At 35.3% G+C, this 25,228-nt stretch overlaps 1 protein-coding gene across 3 annotated transcripts in view; it reads right to left on the bottom strand.

The window, feature by feature from the left end:
• Positions 1-25,228, bottom strand: part of NAV3 (neuron navigator 3) — a 395,528-nt gene that overhangs the window by 83,472 nt on the left and 286,828 nt on the right. For 2 of the 3 annotated variants that reach the window (XM_032170807.2, XM_032170808.2), the window contains exons 13-17: positions 11,579-11,711; positions 10,213-10,483; positions 8,566-9,274; positions 6,084-6,572; positions 1,254-1,295 (exon numbers count right to left, since the gene is read on the bottom strand). In XM_032170807.2, the coding sequence (XP_032026698.1) occupies positions 1,254-1,295; positions 6,084-6,572; positions 8,566-9,274; positions 10,213-10,483; positions 11,579-11,711 (1,644 nt within the window). The remainder of the gene's footprint in view (positions 1-1,253; positions 1,296-6,083; positions 6,573-8,565; positions 9,275-10,212; positions 10,484-11,578; positions 11,712-25,228) is intronic. The other variant, XM_058425703.1, reaches the window with a different exon arrangement.

Genomic DNA, 25,228 nt, shown 5'->3' with positions numbered 1-25,228 from the left:
TATCAGACATGTGGTTGGAAATCATAAGCAATGAGCAGAGAGCCAAGTTAATTGAGAACTCAAAAGCACAGGGCTAGAAAGGATGTAAAGAGGGTGAAAACATGGACTACAAATGGAGGACAGTGGCGGGCCAGGGCCAAGGGAAATGAAGTGACGGTCACAGAAGGCATAGGGAAATGGAATACATATTGGCAGCTTTTGTTTTTTTTTAAAGGAAAAACAGTTCTTTTGTTAAAACTGCCACTTGACATCATGCCTAGATTACAAAAATAAGGAGGGAGATGTACTCGCTTTACTGGAAAATAAATTTCTGGAACAAAATATTAAAATGGAATAATTGCCAGCTATTTGCTATTGCTGAAAAATTGGAGAGAAAAAAACATGGAGAAAGACCTAGTTTCGCCATTATTCGGTGTTTCACCAAACTAAGTATATTCTTTTTCTTTTTGTAAGTAAATTCTTAGCACCAAAAGTAGCCAACTTTTCATATGCATACAGTGCTATACCTCTATTAGTAGTTCATTCTATATCTCTTCCACAGATAAAAGTACACAGTAAAAGATGGACATAAGTTAAATTTTTATTTTATTTTTTATTATGGATGGAATAATTATTTTGAGATTATTAAATGATATTAGATTAATTCATATTTAAATTGATCTGATAGCAGTACCCCTGTAAAATAGAAATTAAAACAATTTTGAGATTTTATCAAAAGGATTCTATAAAAATCATGCCTTAATTATAGTATTTGTCCTGTGATGATGAAAATATGTTTTCTTTGATTCAGATTGCAGCATCCTTCAACCTATCAACATTAACTGCCCACATCTGTAGACTGTATGGGTTTTGAGGATTTGCACGCATATGCCTCCAATAGGCAAAAGTTAGAAGAGTTAATTTTATTTTAATTTGTTGAAGTGAGTTCTGCATTCTACCAAAAGTTGCTGCCCCCCAAAAAGCAATGCCTGGGACAAGTTTTTAAAATTTTTTTTTAGTATTATTTATTCAAAATAGTGATAGTCACATTGGAATTTATTTAATTTGAGTGACAGCCTCAATCTCTACTAGTATCTCTACCTAAGGGGCTGTCTCACCAACTGTTCGGGCCAGAGACACCATCAAAATTAAAAGTGATTTCATCCTCAATGTCATGTGCTACATTGCAAACAAACAAAGAAGAAAGAGAGACAGCACACAAAGTTTACATAACAACAGAGAGAGGTAGCAATTGTGCTGAGAGAAATATATACCTTAGTCCCTTTTTGGGTAGTGTATTTCTGTCAAGCTGCATGCTGTTAAAACAAAGAAAACCCCTAAGGACATAATGTAAACAAAACTTCCAAATTACACATCCAACAAAAATGGTTCTCTGAACTATAAAAAATAATCTTTTGGTAACACACATATAATGCTTAACTCATTGAAAAAGGCCAACTAAAGGTGACAAGATGTCCATTGCCCTCACACATATTGAGTTCCTTTCTAATGCAGTACCATTCAATGATAGTTTAGTGATAGGATTACTAGAAAATAGATTAAATCACATTAGCATAATTTTCCTCTGAATTCTATTGATTAAATACTATCTTAGTTTTTCCTTCCCTATGCAACTGATTAGACTTTTGCTATGACATCACATGCAAAATGAGATAGATCTGCTCTAGCTAAGTTAGAGTGACAACTTTCAATTGACAGAGATGGTATAAAACATTGTTTAATACTTATCCTTTGTCTTCAAATTATTTTTAATAAAAAGGCATGTTTATTTCCCATTTACTCATGTGAAGAAACATATATGAATGTTTGCTTAAAACTTAATTGATTCTAGTATCATTTATTTAAATATTTTAATGAAATTAAACCATACCATCTTTTAGAAATCATAAATTAGGTATTTAAAAGACTATAAATTTTATCATCTCTATTTTAAGGAATTCACAATTGGTAACAAGAAGGAATGAAAAGGTATGTCTAGAGAAAATAAGAAATGGCCTCTCTAAAAATACAGGAAGAGGATATCAACAACTAAGTGGGACAAGTCTAGGGATTTCTTTTATAATCTCTAGCATGTGGATAAGCAAAGTGTAAAATTAAATTGCAGAATTATAGCTTTCTTCCTTTAGGACCTCAAATGATCAAAATTAAATACACAGGATATGTATAATGGGGATGATATAACATGAATGTAAAAAGGCTGACTTAAAATTTGATCACTCAAACCAAAGCTAAAATGTTTTCTTCTGTGTGTACTCCATTAGTTAGCACTGCAATCAAAAGCATCCAAAGGCTTTATACAACTTTAACTTTATTGATAATGTCCATGTGAGGTAATTGCTTATACTATGTAGAGGCCAGTTACAGTATATATGTTGACTATAGAAGTTTTCTTAAGTACTGTGGATAAACAAACAAAATAAATTATATTGAACAAATACGAGAAATCTCCAAATATGAACCACATGTGCTAAGGCATTTATGTGGTCATAAGTCATTTTAAGGATTATTTATTTCCATGTGTACAAGTTAAAGTTCAATGCCACAAAGAATATGAAAAGTTGGTATTCTTCTGCCAAACTCATCCAGTTGTATAAAAATTATATATTTATATGATGAAGAGCAATTTAGTGAAAAAAATTAGAATAAATACATTTAAAGTTACCATAATAATTTAAAGCTTTATTTAGAAATATGTTTGAATCTAGAGATTAATGACTTTATACCACAGATAATTTCTGCAAACCACCAAAGGTTGCAAACTCATATGCCAGCAAGGGCCAGATAGGGCATGAAAATGAATGTGGTGGGGATTTTAGTCAACAATCTGAAGCAGACAGGCACTGTCTGCCTAGAGCCAATAGTTTCTGGGCAGAAGTGTCAAGGCAGCATTGCCAGATCTGACATTTAAAGACAAACCCGGAATTTGCAAAGTTGGTTACTACAAATTATTTAAAAATTTAGTTGCGTCAGACACATGAAACAAAACCCAAAACAAATACAGACTAGTTATGGCTCAATGGCCACCAATGACCTAGAGCAGCTGCAGAGAGAAAACTGTTAAAAGGTGTATTTTATTATTTTATTTAACGAAGAGGAATTTAAACAAAAATTAAAATCTACAGGAAAAGCTACCGATTTAAATATGAGTATTAAAGAAATCATCTAAAATTGTAGACAAACAGGTAAATCATGAACTTATATACATCTTTATTATATATCACTAATTAACTTGCCTTAAAATATTTACATTAACACATTTTTCTCTCTGGTGTAGCTCTTTGGTTTTCTTAGCATTTCTGACATTCTACTGATTAACTGATCGTAGTGAAGCCAGTATCACCCACTAGATCTACTTTTCTCTTCAATAGGTCATAAACTTTCTTAAATGTACTTGAAAGGATTAAAGCAATTTGCTATTGCTTGGAGTTCTGTTGTCAAGAAAACAAAAAGCTCAGTGTCTTATATTAAAATTTATTTTAATCTAGTAATTTACTGGAAGGCACTAATTAATATTAATAGTGAAATTACTATTAATTTTAATACTTTTAATACTATTAAAATTAATAGTAATTTACTGGAAGGCACTAATTAATATTAATACTATAGCTATGTAGTTAACATGTACTTTTTACAGCTTAATATTCATTAATGCATTTTATTAAGGCTCAAGGGCAAAACATATTTATCCAAAATTAAAGTTGATTTTAGAAAAACTCTTTGGTCATTTTAATGTTAGAATACTCCCGTTTTAAAAATTGGCCTAGTTCAGGCTGGGTGCCGTGGCTCACACCTGTAATCCCAGCATTTTGGGAGGCTGAGGCGGGTAGATCACTTGAAGTCAGGAGTTCGAGACCAGCCTGGCCAACATGGTGAAACCTCATCTCTACAAAAATACAAAAATTAGCCCAGCATGGTGGTCTGCTCCTATAATCCCAGCTACTCAGGTGGCTGAGGCATGAGAATTGCTTGAACTTGGGAAGTGGAGGATGCAGTGAGCCGAGACGGCACCACTGCCCTCCAGCCTGGGTGACACAGCGAGGCTCCATTCCAAAATAAATAAATAACAGAACATAAATGAAACTGGCCTATTTCAAAGATTGAACATGTACAGTAAATAAATCTGCTTAAAAAGAATAAGAAATTACATATTTTCTAGTGTATTTCTATAGTGAAAATTTTATTGACTTCAGTGAAAATATAGATCAGAGTAAAATATTAAAACTGCATTTGGTTATAGCTATGCAACTATCCAATTTTATCATCTAATTTTGATTTGAGAGTTACTTGGTTATAAATAGTTACCTGACTGTATTTCTGAATCTGGAATTCATGTCTAAATGCTGAAGAAATAGGCTGATGGCTAAACAGCCAACTTGTTGCAGATTATCTTTATAATTAAAAAATAACCAGTATTGTGGAAGGTGGTTGTGGTTAAGAAATGATAACCTATTTGCAGTATGCTTGGTTTGGTTATCAACGTGATATTTAGAATCCTTACATATAAGCATACAATCTAGGATACATTCATTAAAACTATAGGTTGTTAATACATTTTAATATAATTTACTCATTAGAAGTTTTATAAATGACATGTGAAGAGATGCCCATTTACCTTAGAAGTGCTGAAACTAGAATCAAAGATTTTACAGGAAGCCCGACTTTTTAGATGGAAAAATGAACCCTTACTGGTCTTTACGTGTGCTGTCTATAACAGCACATAACAGCAAAACCATAGGGAAATGGTTACATTTTAGTTGCTATCACTCAGCTGTTTGTCTTGGCCCAGTTTTTTTCTTTATGAGGAAAAATGTATTTTGTAATTAGCAGCCCACCATAGGAAGCACCAATATTTTAGTTAGTGCTAAAATTATTTTATCATTGGAAAGCCCCATTTAAGTGACTGTCTCTGTCTCATTGTTAGGCAAGTAGGAAGTAAAGAGGGATAGAAGCAATGTTTTGCTCTGGGTTTTGTATTTTACAAAGTCAAGAGAAAATGGGGAATTTCAAATTGGGACATCCTAGATTAAGGGGAAACTGGTGTAATGCAGAGACTGCCTAGTTAAGGGCTTTAATTGATGTTTTAAAATATCATTCCGGGAGTAAGGCTGAAGGTCTAGAAAATAAATGCCACCATAAATATCATTGTTAAAAAAATAAAAATAAAAATAAAAAAATAAAAAAAAAATCAGGGGAAGATATAGAAAGATATATCAGGTATTTTCCGTGACCAGTATTTCTTTCCACATGTGGCCAAGACCATGTTTAAAGCTTTATTTGTGTCAAGAAACGAATAGCATTGCATTTATCAGGGAAAAAGAAGTAGTTTTAAGACATTTTCCTGGTGGTAAGAGTCAGTACCAGTATAACCAAGAAAGGATCACTTTGAGGAAAAAATTTAGAGTGATTTTGCTCAAAAGGGATGCTTCACAGTAAGCATGTTAGGTAAGAAATGACTTGTTATGTCCTCTACTTTAAGTTTATATATATATAAAGCCAATGAGAAACACTTTGTAATATGATTACTTTTTTAAGTGGTCTATTAAAAATGGTACTGGCACTATAATTTTCTCCAATAATTCATGGCTGACAACTGATTTTTTTTTTTACCAGGCCAACTAGGATTTCCCAGCAATCCATCTGCTATTTTTTCATAGAAGTAAAGTGGAACAAATTTAACATATTGCTCTGAGCATAACTGTAGAATAATTTCAATTTGGTCTTTAAAAATGCTTGAGTCATCATAAGGAGCTAGTGTTGTTCTGAAGCTTAAGCCAAATCATTAAAATATCTTCAGGAGACCTCATTCAATATCTAAACACATGCCTTGAATTTTATTCACATTGCCTACTGGTTATAAATGTATGCATTCACATTAACAAAAGTATCCACTCACCCTACCTTTAATGATTTTATTCCTCTGTAAATTTGGTAATAAGAGCAAATGAAAGGCCCAGTTTCATCAGTCTTACACCCTTTTGCGCAGGGACACTCACAGTGAAATCAAGGGAATTTAATGGGGTGGGGGTTAGGCATAGTGCAGGGAAGAGGGGGAAGATGTTATCAATGCCTCCAGGAAAGCTCACCTTTCTGAGAGAGTAGATCTCACACTACCCGTTCTCATGAGCAGGCTCTGGACCTCGTGAGTGCCTGTGGTCAGTCCAGACAAGGAGCCATGATGGCTGAGGGGGAGGTCAATGGACTCAGAGCTCGTGTGGAGGCTAGTCATGGACTGGTAGCTCGGAGTATCCTTGCTGCCTGCAGAGGAACTGCTCATATTGGCAGCCCACACGAGACCACCTGATGTGAAAGAGTGAACCGATGCTGGGCTGGAGGCCAACGAGTGACTTAAGCTTATAACATCTGTAGTTAAGTCTGAGGGTTTACTGAAGAGAGGGCTGCTGCTGCCGCTTAGCCCACCAGCACTGCCCATGCTGCCCGTACCGGACGACGGTGACTCCAGACTGCCTTGCCGCGCTAATGTGGTACTAGGGCTGGGCATTACTGAGGAAGATTTCACACCCTCAGTATTAGGTGCAGAGGCAGATTTGCCACCTGCCTTGGCACCAAACAACCTAAAAGAAAAACAAATAACAACTTCAGTTGTTCCAAGAAGCTAATATCCACATTTAATATTTAGGGTTACAGTACACAGAGCCAAGTGTGCTTTGGTGTACTGAACTACAAAGCACTTCCTGTTTCTACGTTAATGAACTTTTATAAGCTTGGACTTCTTTATCAAGTGCAGAAAATCTCTCATATAAGGGTAGGTCAGTACTGAGCTGCTACTAGGGAAAGAGGGGAAGTGGGTGGAACAAAAGTAAGTCAAACATGAAAACCCCTGGTTTTCATAATTTAAGTGATCATGAGACTTTCACTCAAATTCAGTAGTTTGACCATACTTGCTGTTACCTATTTACAGAACCATTATAATGAAACAACTTCTACGCATTCGATAGACAACACTTAAATGAGCTCTTCTTTTTTTTTTTTTTTAAGTTTTTAAACGGTTTATTCAAAATCTAGAATGAAAGCTTAAGGCAAGTTTAGGGAGTTGTGTTGAGTATCTGGTGGTCTAAGTGACTGTCAGGGAGCACTTGGTTGGAAACAATATTGACATTGTCAGCAACAAGTCAGTTTGTCTGTATGTTCCCCAGCAGAGGCCAAAGGGTTTTATGTCAGTTGCCAGTGCTATTCAAATACATTTTTTAATAGTGATTTGAAATAGAGCTGGTGCTGTTAGATTTTGGAGTTTAGTTCAGAAAACATTTTAGTTTTGTAAATGAAGCAGATGGTGGAATCAAATTTATGTAAATATGGAAATACAATGATATGAAGTAATGGCATATGATTACTAATTAAGTTGCAATGAAATCCATATTTCCTACAGTGAAATATTTTATGACGAATATGAGAAATTGTTTCATAGGTAATGGGCCACAGGAGGGCACTACTGGCTTTTACTTAAGAAACAAATATTTACTCTCCCTATAAGCCATAATTCATTCTTCCCAATGAGAATCAGTATTTTAAAAAGACAGTTCTGCAGCATTAATATTTCTACTGAGGAATAAAACCTTTAGGTTTTTCAAACAATCAAGTATCTGAAATTGCTTTTTTGTAAAATAAATGTTTCAAAATCTGTCATTTCTAAGATATCAAAGTTCTGGGTTTAGTCAACAGAATAAAAACAAACATTAAAAATACTGAACCCATAATGAACTATGAACCACACTCTACCATCTTGCAGATGAGAAAACAGACCCAGAGAGGTTTAGATACTTGTCCCCAATTTTTAACTGCATTTATTTTCCTACCCCTTAAAAACACATGGGTATTTAAAAACAGTGATATCTTAGAGCAGATCTTCACATATTTAATACCAAAAACAATCCAGGGACAGAAACCAAGTCATGATCCTTACCAGAGTCATGTCAAAGAAAGCAGATGAAGAGTTAGAAAGCTTAGCCCACTCTTCAGTTGTGATACTGTACCAAACATTGGAATAGTTTCAAATTCTGTCATATCTTGATTGTCTTTAATGTGTCAAGATATGACACTGTATAAATCTGTCCAATGGAATCTGTTACAAGGAAAACAACTTCATCTACATTTATGATCACCAACTCATTAAGAGCCAGCAAGCAAATGACACTGGAAATGAATGCCAAAAGTCATAAAAACCTATTTAGTTTTAATTTTTAATGTGAAAAGGAGGGATGGAAATTTATAGAAATTTTACAAGCTATTACTTTGCCTTATCACTACGCTTAGGTATTACCATCAGCTTTTAAGTCTCTTAGGTGTTGTTTGTGTTGCTAATATTACAATAACAGTGAAACTTTGAAGTTTGACTGTTTCTCAAAATGAGAACTATTTTTTTTGCTAGCTGTTTATATGATGGGCTTCATAAAGCTCACTGTGTACTTTAAAGAATTCTAAGATATATATATATATATACCTTATACATATTTAAATATATATACACACACATATGTATATATAATGTATGTGTCTAACACATATTTATCCTTTATATTTTTCCGGCATCATTTTATACATCCTTACCTTCGAAATGTGGGTGAGGCAATATCTGGATACTTGGATCCTGGCTGCCTGAGACCTTGTGCACCACAGGCGCTGGCAGAGGTGGGGCTGGATTTGGGGGAACCTGACAAAGAAACACTTTCTGAATCTGAGACTGCTATTTTTTCCTTTTCCTTGTCTGTTTGGTTGACGGTGACAGGACTCGAGCGCCCTGACCCAATTTTAGTTGGTTCTCTCAGTTTTGAGGTGGTGGCCCCAGCAGACTTGCTGCTGACGTTGGAATCAATACTGCTGGTACTGGATCTGTGGCCACCTCGGCCAGGAATACCACTGGTGCTGGATTTTGAAGGGCGGGGCAAGCTGCGATATTGTAGGGTAGTCTTTGAGCTAACATGCAGCACAACATCATCCTGATTCTGTGAACCGTCCAAACTGGTTTTTCTCCCCGCATTTGACTTCCCGCCAATGGCAGCAGATTTTGGAATTTTACCCAGTGTCGCAGAGCCACTTGTTATGGTTGCTCCACTGCTAGTGATCATGGCAGGTGACCCTACGCCACTTGCTTTCTTAAAGCCAAAGGAGCTGGTGGCAGTCGATCTTCCAATGCCCGAGGGGGGCTTTTTCCCTTCATCTCCACTGCTTTTTCCTGCATCTGAAGGAGACCTTTGCAGAGATGATCCCTTTAGGGGAGCTTTTCCTTTCTCAGAAGCTTTGGCATCATCGGTTTTCCCTAATTAAGGAGAAATACACAAACATGTGTGCCTGTACCGTTTGACATCACCACACTTCGCGAAACAAGGTGTCAAATGTGAATGCTTCTTTATGTTATTTCCCTTCCTAAATGTATTATCTTAGATCAAAAATCTAATATATTGAGAGGACTGAGTGCATAGCTACAAAATTTTGGCTGTCAGAAGAAATATTATGAGAGATGGAAGAGATAAAATGAAAACATATGTTTTGCTATTTGTTAATATCTTATATTTTGCAACTCTCTTTAAAAAGATAGCACTTAACCCTATCAAGCTAATTAGTAGAAAAAGAATTCATTTGAATATCTGTGAGATGATTATATTTGGAGTACCCTGTTAATTAGTGTTTCAGGTGGCGCTATTTATAATTAGGCATTATTTTAAAAATACAGAGAGTCTTTATTTAAAAAAGTATGGCACAATTTTGAAGAACTATTTCATTCTCTTCTTTCATGAAGTCTAATACACAGACAATGTTTCAACTCTCCAGCATTCCAATTGATTAGTGTCATTGCTAGTTCCTCTCAGAGTCTGTAGTGAAATTCAGTGGCACATTCAGTGTAAAAATTCCAAACTTTCATTAAGAACTCAGGACAACAACAAAAAAACTTGACTGTTGCTTTAGCAACCTAATCTTATTTCCCCATAACCTGAAATAACTCTGGCAAGGTAAGGCATCCAGTACCCCTAGTTTATGAGGGGGCTCTCCAGAGAATGCCTAGATATAGGCCCTACTTGGGCTTCTATGACGAGTTTGTGAAATGTAGATAGAAAAACTATTTAACTATTTGACTCCATGTTTAATATGGATAAGAATTTGGTATTTTAGAAATGCTATTGTTAGAGGAAACAAAGATTGAATGGAAACAATAAAGTAAAGCACTTTTGCATAACAGCTGCCAAATGACAAGCCTACCAGGAGTTTTGAGTGCAATTGTTCCAGCTTTCTGCCTAGATGGCGCCCCTCCTTGGGCAGACATGCCTCTTCTCCAGGAACCTGTCTGTGAAACAGACAGGGAAGCTTTCTGCCCTGCCTTCTCGGGGTCTTCGGGAAGTCCAGAGGACACAGTCTTCCACTTGCCACCAGCATCTCCATGGCTATCAAAATCTTCTTCTGGTTTTTTCAGTTCCTCAGGACTATCCCAGGTCTCGTCTGTGGTGGAGCGTTTCTCTGAATCTGTCCTCAGCTATAAAGACAAATATTACAGAAAAACTTTATGTAGAAAAATTTATAAAGTGTGAATTAAGGCAATGAAATGTACTTTCAGATAACTGGATAAATCCAAAGATTCTATTTTGATCTAGCTTCACTTACATTTTATTAATTTTAGCCACATAATTCCCACTTGCAGATATTAGAGAATGTCAGAATAAATACGTGCAGAAAACACCAATTAAACGCTGCAGAAAGGTAGAAATTTTCTATATCAAATGTCATAAGAAGTAGTAAGACAAGCCAGAACTTAATGATGTAATGTCCGTTTTTCATTTTTGATTTATCATTCACAACAGATCCAGTGATGTATTTCAGAGATCATATAAAATTAATCAAGAACTATCTAAAATTAGACTATGAAAATAATTGTTGGATTTTTAAACAAATATATCAATATTATAAGGAGAGATATAGCAACATAAATCTTTCTGAATTAGATTGTAATCAATTGACTATATATTATATTAAGTATTGATATGTTACTATTATATTAATATATAATTATACATTATATATTAATATATACATACCATATAGCTTGGTGGTGTAGTTATCTATACAAATATAGTAATTCATTATTAATATTTTAAATATATAATATATTTTATATAATATATAAAATATATCTATATATGTTATATATTTTTATATATTAATATATATAAATATCTATAATATAAATATATATTTATATACTATATATAATATATTAACAATAAATATATTTGTATAGATAACTATACCACCAGGCTATATGGTACATATATTACATATATATATAATGTATATCACATATATATATATATATGTAAGCTGCTTCTGTTTATTCAAAATTGGCTGAAGTGCACATTGTTGCTCCTCCTAAGGGTTGTGGCTTTAGGAAAGACTAAGATTAAAGACACTTCAGGGTTCAGGAGTGGCAAAGGGAGTCCTTATTATCTCTGCATTTTCCAGTTTCTGCAATAATTTTGGATTAAGGGCTTGTAGTATACCTTAATCTAATATTAAGTAATTTGGGGGAGAAAACTGGCAGAAACACTGCAGAAAGAAAGGCGGTAATTCTCACCTGAGTACTCTTCCTAGAGGGGACGGTGATGTTGGAGTAAGAGCTGACAGAGGATGTGGTGTTCAGGTCATCAGTGCTGATGTTATCAAGGGTGTCACTGAGACCACTGCTCACTGAACTGCTGTCATCCCAGCTAAAGGCAAGACATTTAAGAGCAGTGAATCAAACACAGGATGCACAATGCAAGTCACCTACATTTCCATGCAACATTAACAATTTATTATTAAGACATTCTTTTAAAAAATCTTATGAAAAGTCACTTCCCATTTTGGGAAAATCATATTTATATGAACTGAGGGTCTACCTAAGAATAACCTTATCTGATATTTGGAAAGAATTAGTGTCTAGAGCAGTGTCCAGGTTCGAGAAGAATGTGTGTGGAATGAATAAAATCACTGATACAAATACTGCATGGTATCAGGAAAGAATAATATTACAGCTGACTTTTTTATCCCTAAAAATTCAACCAGGAATCATAGAGCGTGCACAAATTTATTCTTTGTTCTAAAAATCAAAAACTTGTGCTGTAGTCAAGAACCAGAAAATCATTCCTCATTCTTCCTCCTAGCTTAGGAACTACTTTCAATCATTCACAGAGTCTTTTTGGATGAGTCTCATTATTCTTTGATCACCAAGAATATTGAGATTCATTCAATCATAGCATCTCTCCTGCTATCCCTCACATTTCCATCCATGATAACATCCAGTATCCTCTTATCTGGACTTCATGCTTTTGATCTTTCCCAGTACAACTTTATCTGCTAACATGGAGTCACTGATCAAAAATTCACATCTGGCCATGTCACAACCTTGCTCAACATCCTTCAAAGACTTCTCCTTTCCCAAACAGTGGTTACTAAAATGAAATGCCCCTGTGCCACACAGTGCATAAGAAAATCCATTTGAAATATAAGAGAAATAGCTAAAATTCTGAATATAGGCATGTATTACATATTGTACTAACTGTATTGTTACCTACTGTATTAATGACAGGGACATGTTTTAAGAAATGCATCATTAGGTGATTTTGTTCATTGTGAGAACATCATAGAGTGTACTTCCACAAACCTAGATGGTATAACCTAACTATACACCTAGGCTATGTGGTACAGCCTGTTGCTCCTAGGTGTACAGCATGTTACTGTACTGAATACTGCAGGCAGCTCTAACACAATGGTAAGCATTTATGTATCAAAACATATCTGAACAATGAAAAGGTACAGGAAAAATATGTTATTATAATCTTATGGGACCACAGTAATAGATGTGGTCCTTCAATGACCAAATGACCGAAGTGTCATTCTGTGGCACATGACTACATATATATTTTTAATCTAAAGAAGGATAAATTAAATAGGCTGTATTAATATCATGTAGAGGCTAACACAGGCACCTTCATTTAGTGAATGCATTAGATTATGCAGAAATAGTGTTGAATAAGCAGCATAAGCTGAAGGAAAATGAGAACTCCACAATGAAAAGGTGGACCACAGTTCTCTCATTTACTGGCTGGTTCTCAGTTTATTGTGATATATAGTCTTTATTAGTAGCATCAGAATAAACTAATACAGTAAATTGGTACCAGGAGTGGGGCACTGCTGTAAAGATACCCTTACCTGGGCTCTCTCAAATTAATCCATGCACACTGAATAAACACATTATATATAGACAAAAGCTAAGTCTCATAAAATGGACACATGGATTTAAAAGGCTCCTGCAAATAATCTGTACATTGAAGAGAATATTCATCATGAAAGCACAAACTACAAAGAAATGGTGAACTGATACTTTATCTGCTCTTCTATATATACTTTAAGAGCTACATCATAAGTCCAAAATAATGGTAATGTATTTAGATCACATATGAAGTCAACTAAAATGTAATTATCAGAAAAAAAAGAAAATTAAATTTATAGAATTATTGTTAAGGCTGATTCCTCTCTAGGTGTATATTTTGCTTGAAGTTTTAGCTGCTGAGAGCATAATGCATCATAATTATCAATGACATTTATAACTCAGATTATCAATAACAATTATATTTTTAATAAGAGCAAAATGGTATTTTGCACTACTATAGCACATATCTGTCATTTGTGGTTGCTCAAATCTTTTAAAAACCTTCCCTGCATCTTAATTTGATAATTTCTCATATCATGACTGACATGGTTTGGCTGTGTCCCCACCTAAATCTCCTCTTGAATTGTAGTTCCCATAATCTTCACGTGTCATGGGAGGAACTCATTGGGAGGTAATGGAATCATGGACACGGTTACCCTCATGCTGTTCTCAAGAGAGTAAGGTCTCATGAGATCTGATGATTTTATAAGGGTTTTTCCCCCCTTTTGCTCATTCTTCTCCCTGCCACCATGTGAAGTAGGATGTGTTTGCTTCTCTTCCACCATGATTCTGTTTCCTGAGGTCTTGCCAGCCATGCTGAAGTGTGAGTCAATTAAACCTCTTTTGTTTATAAACTACCCAGCCTTGGGTATGTCTTTAGTATCAGCATGAGAATAAACTAATATGGTAAATTGTTACCAAGAGTGGGGCACTGCTGTAAAGACACCCAGAAATGTGGAAGTAACTTTGCAACTGGGCAACAGGCAGAAGTTGGAACAGTTTGGAGGCCTCAGAAAAAGATAGGAAGATGTGGCAAAGTTTGAAACTTCCTAGAGACTTGTTGAATGGCTTTGACCAATATGCTGATAATGATATGGACAATGAAATTCAGGCTAAGGTGGTCTCAGATGGAGATGAGGAACTTGTTGGGAACTGGAGCAAAGGTGACCCTTGCTGTGCTTTAGCAAAGAGACTGGTGGCATTTTGCCCCTGCCCTAGCGATCTGTGGTACTTTGAACTTGAGAGAGATAATTTAGGGTATCTGGTGGAAGACATTTCTGAGCAGCAGTGTTCAAGATATGATTTGAGTGCTGTTAAAAGCATTCAGTTTTATGTATCCAGAAAGATATGGTTTGGAATTGGAACTTAATTTTAAAAGGGAAGCAGAGCATAAAAGTTTTAAAAATTTGGCCGGGCACAGTGGCGCATGCCTGTAATCCCAGCACTTTGGGAGGCTGAGGTGGGCGGATCATGAGGTCAGGAGATCGAGACCATCCTGGCTAACATGGTGAAACCCCGTCTCTACTAAAAATACAAAAAAAATTTAGCCAGGCGAGGTGGCGGGCGCCTGTAGTCCCAGCTACTCGGGAGGCTGAGGCAGGAGAATGGCGTGAACCCCGGGGGGCAGAGCCTGCAGTTAGCCAAGATTGTGCCACTGCACTCTAGCCTGGGGGACAGTGAGACTCTGTCTCAAAAAAAAGTTTTAAAAATTTGCAACCTGATGATGCAATAGAAAAGAAAAACTCATTTTCTGAGGAGAAATTCAAGCCTGCTGCAGAAATTTGCATAAGTAACTATGAGCCAAATATTAATAAGACAATAGGGAAAATGTCTCCAAGGCATGTCAGAGACTTTTGTGGCAACCCTACTCATCGCAGGCCCAGAAGCCTAGGAGGGAAAATTGGTTTTGTGGGCTGGGCCCAGGGCCCCCCTGCTGTATGTACCATAGGGACTTGGTGCCCTGCAACCCAGCTGCCCCAGCTTTGACTAACAGGGGCCAAGGTACAGCTAAGGCCATGGCTTCAGAAGATGAAAGCCCCAAGCTTTGCCAGCTCCCCTTGGGTGTTGAGCCTACATTTGCAGAGAAGTCAACAACTGAGGTCTGGAAACCTCCGCCTAGATTCCAGAGGATGTAAGGAAATGCTTGGCTGTTCAGGCAGAAGTTTGCTGCAGGGGTGGAGCCCTCATGGTGAACCTCTGCTAGGGCAGTGTGGAAGGGAAATGTGGCATCAGAGCCCCCACACAGAGTCCCCACTGGGGTACTGCCTAGTGGAGCTGTGAGATGAAGGCCACCATCCTCCAGACCACAGAATGCTAGATCCACCTACAACTTGCACCCATGTGCCTGGAAAAGCTGCAGGCACTCAACACTAGCTTGTAAAAGCAGCCTGGAGGGGGGCTGTGCCCTGCAAAGCCACAGACGCAGAGGTGCCCAAAGCTGTGGGAGCCCACCTCTTGCATCATCATGACCTAGACGTGAGATATGAAGTCAAAGGAGATAATTTTGAAACTGTAAGTTTTAACAATGACCCTATTGGATTTTGGACTTCCATGAGGCCTGTAGCCCCTTGGTTTTGGCCAATTCCTCCCATTTGGAATGTGTGTATTTACCCAATGAGTGTACCCCTATTGTATCTAGGAAGTAGCTAACTTGCTTTCGAATTTACAGGCTCAGAGGCAGAAGGGACTTGCCTTGTCTTGGATTAGACTTTGGACTTGGATTTTGTGTTAATACTGAAATGTGTTAAGACTTTGGGGAGACTGTTGGAAGGGCATGATTGTGTTTTGAATTGTGAGAACATGAGATTTGGGAGGGGTCAGAGGTGGAATGAAATGGTGTGGCTGTGTCCCCACCCAAATCTCATCTTGAATTGTAGTTCCCATAAGCCCCATGTGCTGTGGGAGGGACCTGGTGGGAAGTAATTGAGTCATGGGGGCAGTTATTCTAATTGTGTTCTTGTGAGAGTGAGTTCTCATGGGATTTGATAGTTTTATAAGGGGCTTTTCCCCCTTTTACTCATTATCCTTCCTGCTACCATGTGAAGGACATGTGTGCTTCCCCTTCCCCCATGATTATAACTTTCCTTAGGCCTCCCCAGTCATGTTGAACTGTGAGTCAATTAAACCTCTTTCTTTCATAAATTACCCAATATGGGGAATGTCATCATTAGCAGTTTAAGAACAGAGTAATACAATGACCTTTACCACCCAAAAATAGGATATAAAAAGCTCACATTCCTAGACTCTCTTATGAACACCTATAGCATGCAGCATAGGGACTATCAATCATTTATAGCCAAGAGGTCACAAATGAGAAAAGCAATCTTCTGGCAAGCAAGGTGGCAGAGTCATTTGATTCTTTCCTATTATCTAGCAAATTATTCAATTGTTTTCTATCAGCATGGGCAGATGTCTGGCCTCAAGTTTCAAGTGTCAGAGGTGTCACTGGAGGTAGCAGTGAAGCCCTAGTGCTATGATTCGCTAATAGCCTGCAAAAAGGCTGGTTCTAAGCATCCCAATAAATGAGAACCTTCTACTATAGTTTAATTCCTTAAATTAGCCAAGGTAGATTATTTAGTTTGCAATGTGAAACCCCAATAAATACATTTATAAATTTAAAAATATATATTTCTTTACTATATTTTTCTTATATTTGTACATGTTGAGCAATGCATACAGTATCTTTTCACAGGAATATATGTATATAAATTATAAAAACACAAATATACACACTTTGATGACCATTGGCTAAAGTAAAGCTCAGGCTCTTTGAAAAGACATATATCAAGAGAATGAGAAGATAACCCACAGACTGGAAAATTTTTTTTCCAAAAGACATATATTTTGGGTGAATAAAGAAACTGAAAACTTGTTTTTTCAATGTGGTTATAAAATTGTACATTCTTACCACAAGGAATGAGAATTTCAGTTGCTCCATATCCTTGTCAATACTTGGTATTGTCAGTCTCTGTAAAAGCCTATCTAGTAGTATCCCATTACCATTTTATTTTGCATTTCTCTGATGACTAACGATGTTGAACATTGTTACATGTATTTATTAGAAATTTGAATATATTTTTTGGTGACGTATTTTCTAGTCCTTTGACCACATTTTTATCGGGTTGTCTTAATATTATTGTGTTTTAATAGGTTTTCTAATTTTTTGGATTTTAGTGAATTTTGTTTCATTCTATACGGCATTAACATAAACAAGAAGTGGTTCTTACAGTAGTATTGACTTAATGCCTATCCACCTGAGTTAACATTGTCAGTGAATGATACTGGATTAGTATTTTATTATTTTTATTTGTACAAATTCAAATTTTACACGTATATAGTATATAACTGCATAGTGATCAAGTATTTAGGTGTTCATCACCTGAGTATAATACATTTTGTTAACTGTAGTTATTGTACTCTGTTATCAAGCATTGAATTTATTTCTTTTAACTGTATGTTTACACCTTTTAACTCTCTTCTCTTCATCTTCCCTCCTACCCTCCATTCATCCTTTCCAGTCTCTGTTTCCTACCTACCTTTCCATTCTCCACCTCCATGTAATCAAGTTATTTAGCTCCCACATATAAGTGAGAACATGTGATATTTATCTTTTTGTGCCTAGATTATTTCACTTAAGATAATGAACTCCAGTTTCAGCCATGGTGCTGCAAATGACAGGATTTCACTCTTTTTAATGGCAGATAGTCTTCCAATTCTATATAACCTATATACAGAAATGGAATATGTATAATGGAATGGAATATAAATATTAGAACATGTAGAAAACATTATATATACATGTACATGTGTATACACACACACACACACACACACACATATATATATATGGCTTTATTTCTGAGCTTTCTATTCCATTCCATTTGTCTACAAATACCATGCTGTTTTGGCTACTATAGCCTCCAGCTTTGTTCTTTTTTTATATTTTTTTGCTTGTAGAAATTGATAAAATCCATGTGCAATTTTGTTACATGCATAGATTGCATAGCAATTAAGTCAGGACCAGATTTGTTCTTTATGTTCAGAATTGCTTTGGCTATTTGGGCTCTGTTCTCATTCCATACAAATTTTAGGATTATTCTAATTCTATGAAATATGACATTGGTAATGTGGTAGAAATTGCAATTAATATGGAAATTGCTTTGGGAATTATGGTCATTTTAATGATATTAATTCTTTTGATCCATAAACATGGGATGTTTCTCAATTTGTTTGTTTAATCTTTAATTTCTTTCATCAGTGTTTTGTAGTTTTTTGTGCAGAGATCTTTTACTTCCTTGATTTATTCCCAGGTATTTGAATTTTTTGTGCTAATTTAAATGGGATCACTTTCTTGATTTCTTTCTTAGCTATTTTATTATTGGGGCATAGAAATGCTACTGGCTTTTGTATTTTGATTTTGTATCCTGAAACTTTAGTAAATTAATTAATCAAATCTAAGAGGTTTTTGCTGGAGTTTTTAGTATTTTCCAGATATAAAACCATATCATCAGCAAAGAGGAACAATGTTACTTGCTCTTTCCAATTCAGATACTTTTTATTTCTTTTGCTTGTCTGATTGTTTTGGCTAGGACTTCTAGTACTATGTGGATAGGAGTGGTGATAGTTTGCATCCTTGTCTTGTTCCAGTTCTTAGAGGAAAGTCTTTAAACTCTTCCCCATTCTGTATGATATTAGCTCTGAGTTTGTCACATATGGCCTTTATTATACTGAGGTATGTTTCTTCAATGCCAAGTTTTAGAGCTTTTTTCATGAAGAGATGTTGAAGTTTATCAAAAAATTTTTTCTGCATCTATTGAGGTGATCATATATTCATTTGTCTTATATTCTGTGAAGATGCTTATCATGTTTATTGATTTGTTTATGTTGAGTCATATTTGTATCCTTGATACAAACCCTCTGGATTGTGGTATATTATTTTTTTGATGTGCTGTTGGATTCTGTTTGCCAGTATTTTGTTGATTTTTGCATCTGTGTTCATCATGGTTATTGGCCTGTAGTTTTCTTTTTGTGGTGTCCTTGTCACGTTTTGGTTTCAAGGTGACACTGGTCATGTAGAATGAGCCAGAGAGAATTTCTTCCTCTGATTTATTGTAATAGCATCAAGAGGACTGGTATTCTTCTTGGCATGATTGGTAAAATTAGGCTGTGATTCTATTTGGTCCAAGGCTTTAAAAAAGTTGGGAGATGTTTTTTATTACTGATTCAATTTTGCTAATCATTATTGATATGTTCAGGTTTTCTATTTCTTCCTGATGCAACACCTTGGTACGTTGTAAGTTTCTAGGAATTTATCTATTTCTCTATATTTTCCATTTTTCAGCATTTAGTTGTTAATATTAGTCTCTGATGATCCTTTTTATTTCTGTGGTATCTATTGTAATGTCTCTTTTATCGTTTTTGATTGTGTTTATTTGGATATTGTGTTTCCTTGTTTACTCTATCTAGTGGTTTATCAATTTTATTTATCTTGTTGAATAGCCAAATTTTAGTTTTGTTAATCATTTGTATTTTTTTAGTCTCTATTTGATTTAGTTCTTTTCTGATCTTTATTATTGCATTTCTTCTGCTGATTTTGGGTTTGATTTGTTCTTGATTTTCTAGTTTCTTCAGGCACATTGTTAGGTTGCTAATTTTAAAATATTTCTACTTTTTCAATGTAAGCATTTATTGCTATAAACTTCCCTCTTAGCACTGCTTTTGCTGTATTCCATGGGTTTTGATATGTTGTGTTTCAATTTTTATTTGTTAAAGAATTTTTTGATTTTCAGCTTAATTTCCTTATTGTCCCAGTGATCAACCAGGAATATAGTGTTTAATCTGCATGTATTTGTATAGTTTCCAACGTTATTCTTGGTATTGATTTCTAGTATTACTCAACAGTGGTCTGAGAAGATATGTGATATGATTTCAACTTTTAAAAAATTGTTGAGACATGATTTGTGGCCTAATTTATGGTGGTCTATCTTGGACAGTGTTTCATGTGCTGATGACAAAAATTTCATTTTGCAGTGGTTGGATGGAATGTTTTGTAGATGTCTGTTAGGTCCATTTGCTCTGAAATCTAGTTTAAATCTAAAATTTATTGGTTGATTTTTTGTCTAGATTATTTAATACTGAAAGTGGAGTGTTGAAGTTCTCCACTATTATTGTATTGTAGTCTATTTCTCTCTTTAGGTCTAATATTTGCTTTGTGGAGTTGAGTTCTCTAGTGTTGAATGCATATACATTTAGAGTTGTTATTTCCTATTGCTGCGTTAATCTCATCATTATATAATAACATCCTTTGTCTTTTTTATTTTACTCTTTTTGACTTAAAGTCTGTTTGATCTAATGTAAGTATAGCTACTCCTGCTCACTATTGCTTTCCATTTGCAAGGAATATCTTTTACCATTCTTTTACTTTCAGCTTATGTATGTCTTGCCTGGCAAGGTAAGTTTCTTGTAATCTGCATATATTTGGATCATATAGTTTTATCCATTCAGGCATTTGATAACGTTCAGGTGGAGAATTTAATTCATTTACATTCAAAGTGATTATTGATATGTGAGGCTTCCTGTTATATTGTTGTTTATTCATTGTCTTTTATATTTTTTTTCCTTTCTTTTTCCCTGATTGTTTGTCACTGTGGTTAGTTAGATTTCTCTGGTGGTAACATTTGATATCTTTCTTTAGTTGCTTACCAGGGAGTTTTATACTTTCATGTATTTCCATGATGATAAATGTCATCCTTTCACTACCAGTTTCCAGACCTCCCTTGAGCATTTATTGTAGGTCCAGTCTAGTAGTAACAAACTACCTCAGCATTTTGGTGTCTGAGAAACCTTTTATTTCTCCTTCATTTATGAAGGATAATTTTGCGGGCTATAGTATTTAAGACTGATAGTTTTTTTTTTCTTAAAGCAGTTTGGATATATTGTCCTATTCTTTCTGGCCTGTAAAGTTTCTGCCAGAAATTTGCTGTCAGTCTGATAAGGTTTACTTCATAGGTTATCATACACTTTCTTTTGCTGTTTTTAGAATTTCTTCCTTATCTTTGACTTTAAACAGTCTGATTATAATGCGCTGTGTATATGACCTTTTTGCGTTTTATCGGCCTGGGGACCATTGAGCCTCCTGCATCCCAAATATCTAAAACTCTTGCTAGACTTGGGAAGTTTTCATATATTATTTAATTAAGTGGGTTTTCTAATCTTTTCTTTGTCTTTTCACTCTCAGGGATATCTATAATTCGTATATTTGGTCACTTTAATGTTATCCCAAATGTCATGAAGGATTTGATTATTCTCTTTGAATTTTGTCTGACTAGATTATTTCAGAAGACCTGTCTTTGCCTTCTGAGATTCTTTCTTCTGGTTGATGTAGGATATTGTTGAAGCTTTCAAATGTATTTTGCGTTTTCTTCAATAAATCCTTCAGTTCCATTAGTTTTTTTCAGTTCTATTTTTATTAGTTTTTTTTTTAAATCTATCTGTTTTGTGAATTTCTCATTCATATTCTCTATTGTTTTTCTGATTTATTTGCATTGTTTTCGGAATTTTCTGGTATCTCAATGAGCTTCTTTAAAATCAATATTCTGAATTCTTAATCTGAAATTTCAAAAATTTCCTTTTGATAAGATCTCTTGCTGGGGAATTATTGCGTTCCTTTAAAAGTGTCATATTTCCTTATTTTTTCATGTTTTCTGTGTTCTTATGTTGATATCTGCATATCTGTTGTAACAGTCACTTCTTCCTATATTTGAATTCACTTTCATATGGGAAAAATTTTTCCTTTAGATATACCTGTGATGTTGTTTGGATAGGGTACTGTGGCTTTGATTATGGGTGTGTGCAGTAATGTAGTCTCTCTATGATTTCTTTGGCTAAAAACAGTGTCAGTGACATTTGTGATTTCCTTGGTAGGTTAGGGTGTGGTTATTAACAGAAGCTGTGATGAAGCTGTGCTGAGGACTGGAATGTCAGGTGACACAGTCTTCAGGCCCTAGTGGTGGCAGAGGTGGGCTGACTACATGCCTATCTTTGTTCCCTAGGGTAGTGTACAGTGGTACCTCTGTTGGCAGTTACCAGGGGGCTGATGGTGGCTTCCCTGGATGCTGGTAGCTGCAGCAGTGGGCCAGGTGTGAGGAGTTTCTCTGGCTTCTGGGCAGCTGTTGTGATGTGGTTGACAGAAGAGGCAGTAGGGAAGTAACCTACTGGAACCCAGACAGCCCACGCTGGTGTTGGCAGTGACTGCCTTTTGCATTTCCATTTGAATTATAGAAATAGCTTGTCAGCTTTGACAGAACATCTTCTTGTGTTTTGTTCAGAATTATATTGAATCTATTGATTAATTTTGGAAATACTGATATTTTAACAATATTGTCTCTCAATCCACAAATAAGTATCTTTTCACATATATTGGTGTTCTTTAATTTATTTCAGCAATGGTCTGCAATTCCTGGTATAGGAGATTTCATTTTATAAATTCCTAAATACTTCATGGTTCAATATTTTGATTTTATTTTAAATGGTATATTTAAATTTTCAAATTTCAAATATTTTTTGTTAGTAGATAAATAAAATTGAATTTTAAATCTTGGCTTTGTATGCTATGATCTTGCTAAATTCACTAATTAGTTCTAGTTGTTTTATTGATTTTTTTTGGCTTTTCTTTATATATGTTCATGTCAACTATGAAAAAAGGCAATTATACTTTTTCTTTTCTAATCTGTATGCTCTCTACAATACATTTAAATATATTAATGCATCAAGAAAATGAAAGTCTTTATTAATAGCTAACAGATATTTTTTCCTCTGTGATAATATTATACTAATATTTAATTCTAGGAAAAATAACTTCAGAAAAAGCATTATAAAGGAAACAGAAGAAACAAAAGAAACCTAGACAAGATTATTAAGTAAATATTTGTTAGAAATTTTGAATATCATAAAATATAAAATTAGGATTTATATCATATTCCATCTTCAATTCCGATGACTTCAGAATGAGTAAAAGAAGAGAACTATTTCATTAAATATATATTTTGGTTCTCAGGACAAGAATTTTCAAATCACAAAGCAATAAAAAAGATAAAGAGACCAACTTGATGAAGAAACCTTTTTTTTTTTTAAATTTTGCAAATATTATCTGAAAGAAAAAAGATAAAATGCAGAAAAAGTTTGCTAAAATGTGAGAGAAAATCCTTAAAATTCTTACTAACTGAACCTGAAACAAACCAGTAAGAATAATACTAACTTGTCCATAGAAAAATAGACAAATACTCTGCAAGATATTATCCAGGAGAACTTTCCCAATCTAGCAAGGCAGGCCAACATTCAGATTCAGGAAAGATAAAGAACGCCACAAAGATACTCCATGAGAAGAACAACTCCAAGACACATAATTGTCAGATTCACCAAGGTTGAAATGAAGGAAAAAATGTTAAGGGCAGCCAGAGAAAAAGGTCAGGTTACCCACAAAGGGAAGCCCATCAGACTAACAGCTGATCTCTCGGCAGAAACTCTACAAGCCAGAAGAGAGTGGGGGCCAATATTCAACATTCTTAAAGAAAAGAATTTTCAACCCAGAATTTCATATCCAGCCAAACTAAGCTTCATAAGTGAAGGAGAAATAAAATACTTTAGAGACAAGCAAACGTTGAGTGATTTTGTCACCACCAGGCCTGCCCTAAAAGAGCTCCTGAAGGAAGCACTAAACATGGAAAGGAACAACCGGTACCAGCCACTGCAAAAACATGCCAAATTGTAAAGACCATCGAAGCTAGGAAGAAACTGCATCAACTAACGAGCAAAATAACCAACTAACATCATAACGACAGGATCAGATTCACACATAACAATAATAACTTTAAATGTAAATGGGCTAAATGCTCCATTAAAAGACACAGACTGGCAAATTGGATAAGGAGTCAGGACCCATCAGTGTGCTGTATTCAGGAAACCCATCTCACGTGCGGAGACACACATAGACTCAAAATAAAGGGATGGAGGAAGATCTATCAAGCAAATGGAAAACAAAAAAAGGCAGGGGTTGCAATCCTAGTCTCTGATAAAATAGACTTTAAACCAACAAAGATCAAAAGAGACAAAGAAGGCCATTACATAATGGTAAAGGGATCAATTCAACAAGAAGAGCTAACTACCCTAAATATATATGCACCCAACACAGGAGCACCCAGATTCATAAAGCAAGTCCTAAGTGGCCTACAAAGGGACTTAAAATCCCACACAATAATAATGGGAGATTTTAACACCCCACTGTCAACATTAGACAGATCAACGAGACAGAAAGTTAACAAGGATATCCAGGAATTGAACTCAGCTCTGCACAAAATGGACCTAATAGACATCTACAGAACTCTCCACCCCAAATCAACAGAATATACATTTTTTTCAGCACCACACCACACCTATTCCAAATTTGACAACAGAGTTGGAAGTAAAGCTCTCCTCAGCAAATGTAAAAGAACAGAAATTATAACAAACTGTCTCTCAGACCACAGTGCAATCAAACTAGAACTCAGGATTAAGAAACTCACTCAAAACCACTCAACTACATGGAAACTGAACAACCTGCTCCTGAATGACTATTGGGTACATAATGAAATGAAGGCAGAAATAAAGATGTTCTTTGAAACCAATGAGAACAAAGACACAACATACCAGAGTCTCTGGGACACATTCAAAGCAGTGTGTAGAGGGAAATTTATAGCACTAAATGCCCACAAGAGAAAGCAGGAAAGATCCAAAATTGACACCCTAACATCACAATTAAAAGAACCAGAAAAGCAAGAGCAAACACATTCAAAAGCTAGCAGAAGGCTAGAAATAACTAAAATCAGAGCAGAACTGAAGGAAATAGAGACACAAAAAACCCTTCAAAAAATTAATGAATCCAGGAGCTGGTTTTTTGAAAAGATCAACAAAATTGATAGACTGCTAGCAAGACTAATAAAGAAGAAAAGAGAGAGGAATCAAATAGATGCAATAAAAAATGAAAAAGGGGATATCACC

Source organism: Hylobates moloch, unplaced genomic scaffold, assembly GCF_009828535.3.
Source record: "Hylobates moloch isolate HMO894 unplaced genomic scaffold, HMol_V3 SCAFFOLD_12, whole genome shotgun sequence".
Lineage (NCBI taxonomy): Eukaryota > Metazoa > Chordata > Mammalia > Primates > Hylobatidae > Hylobates > Hylobates moloch.
This window is presented reverse-complemented; position numbering and strand designations above follow the sequence as displayed.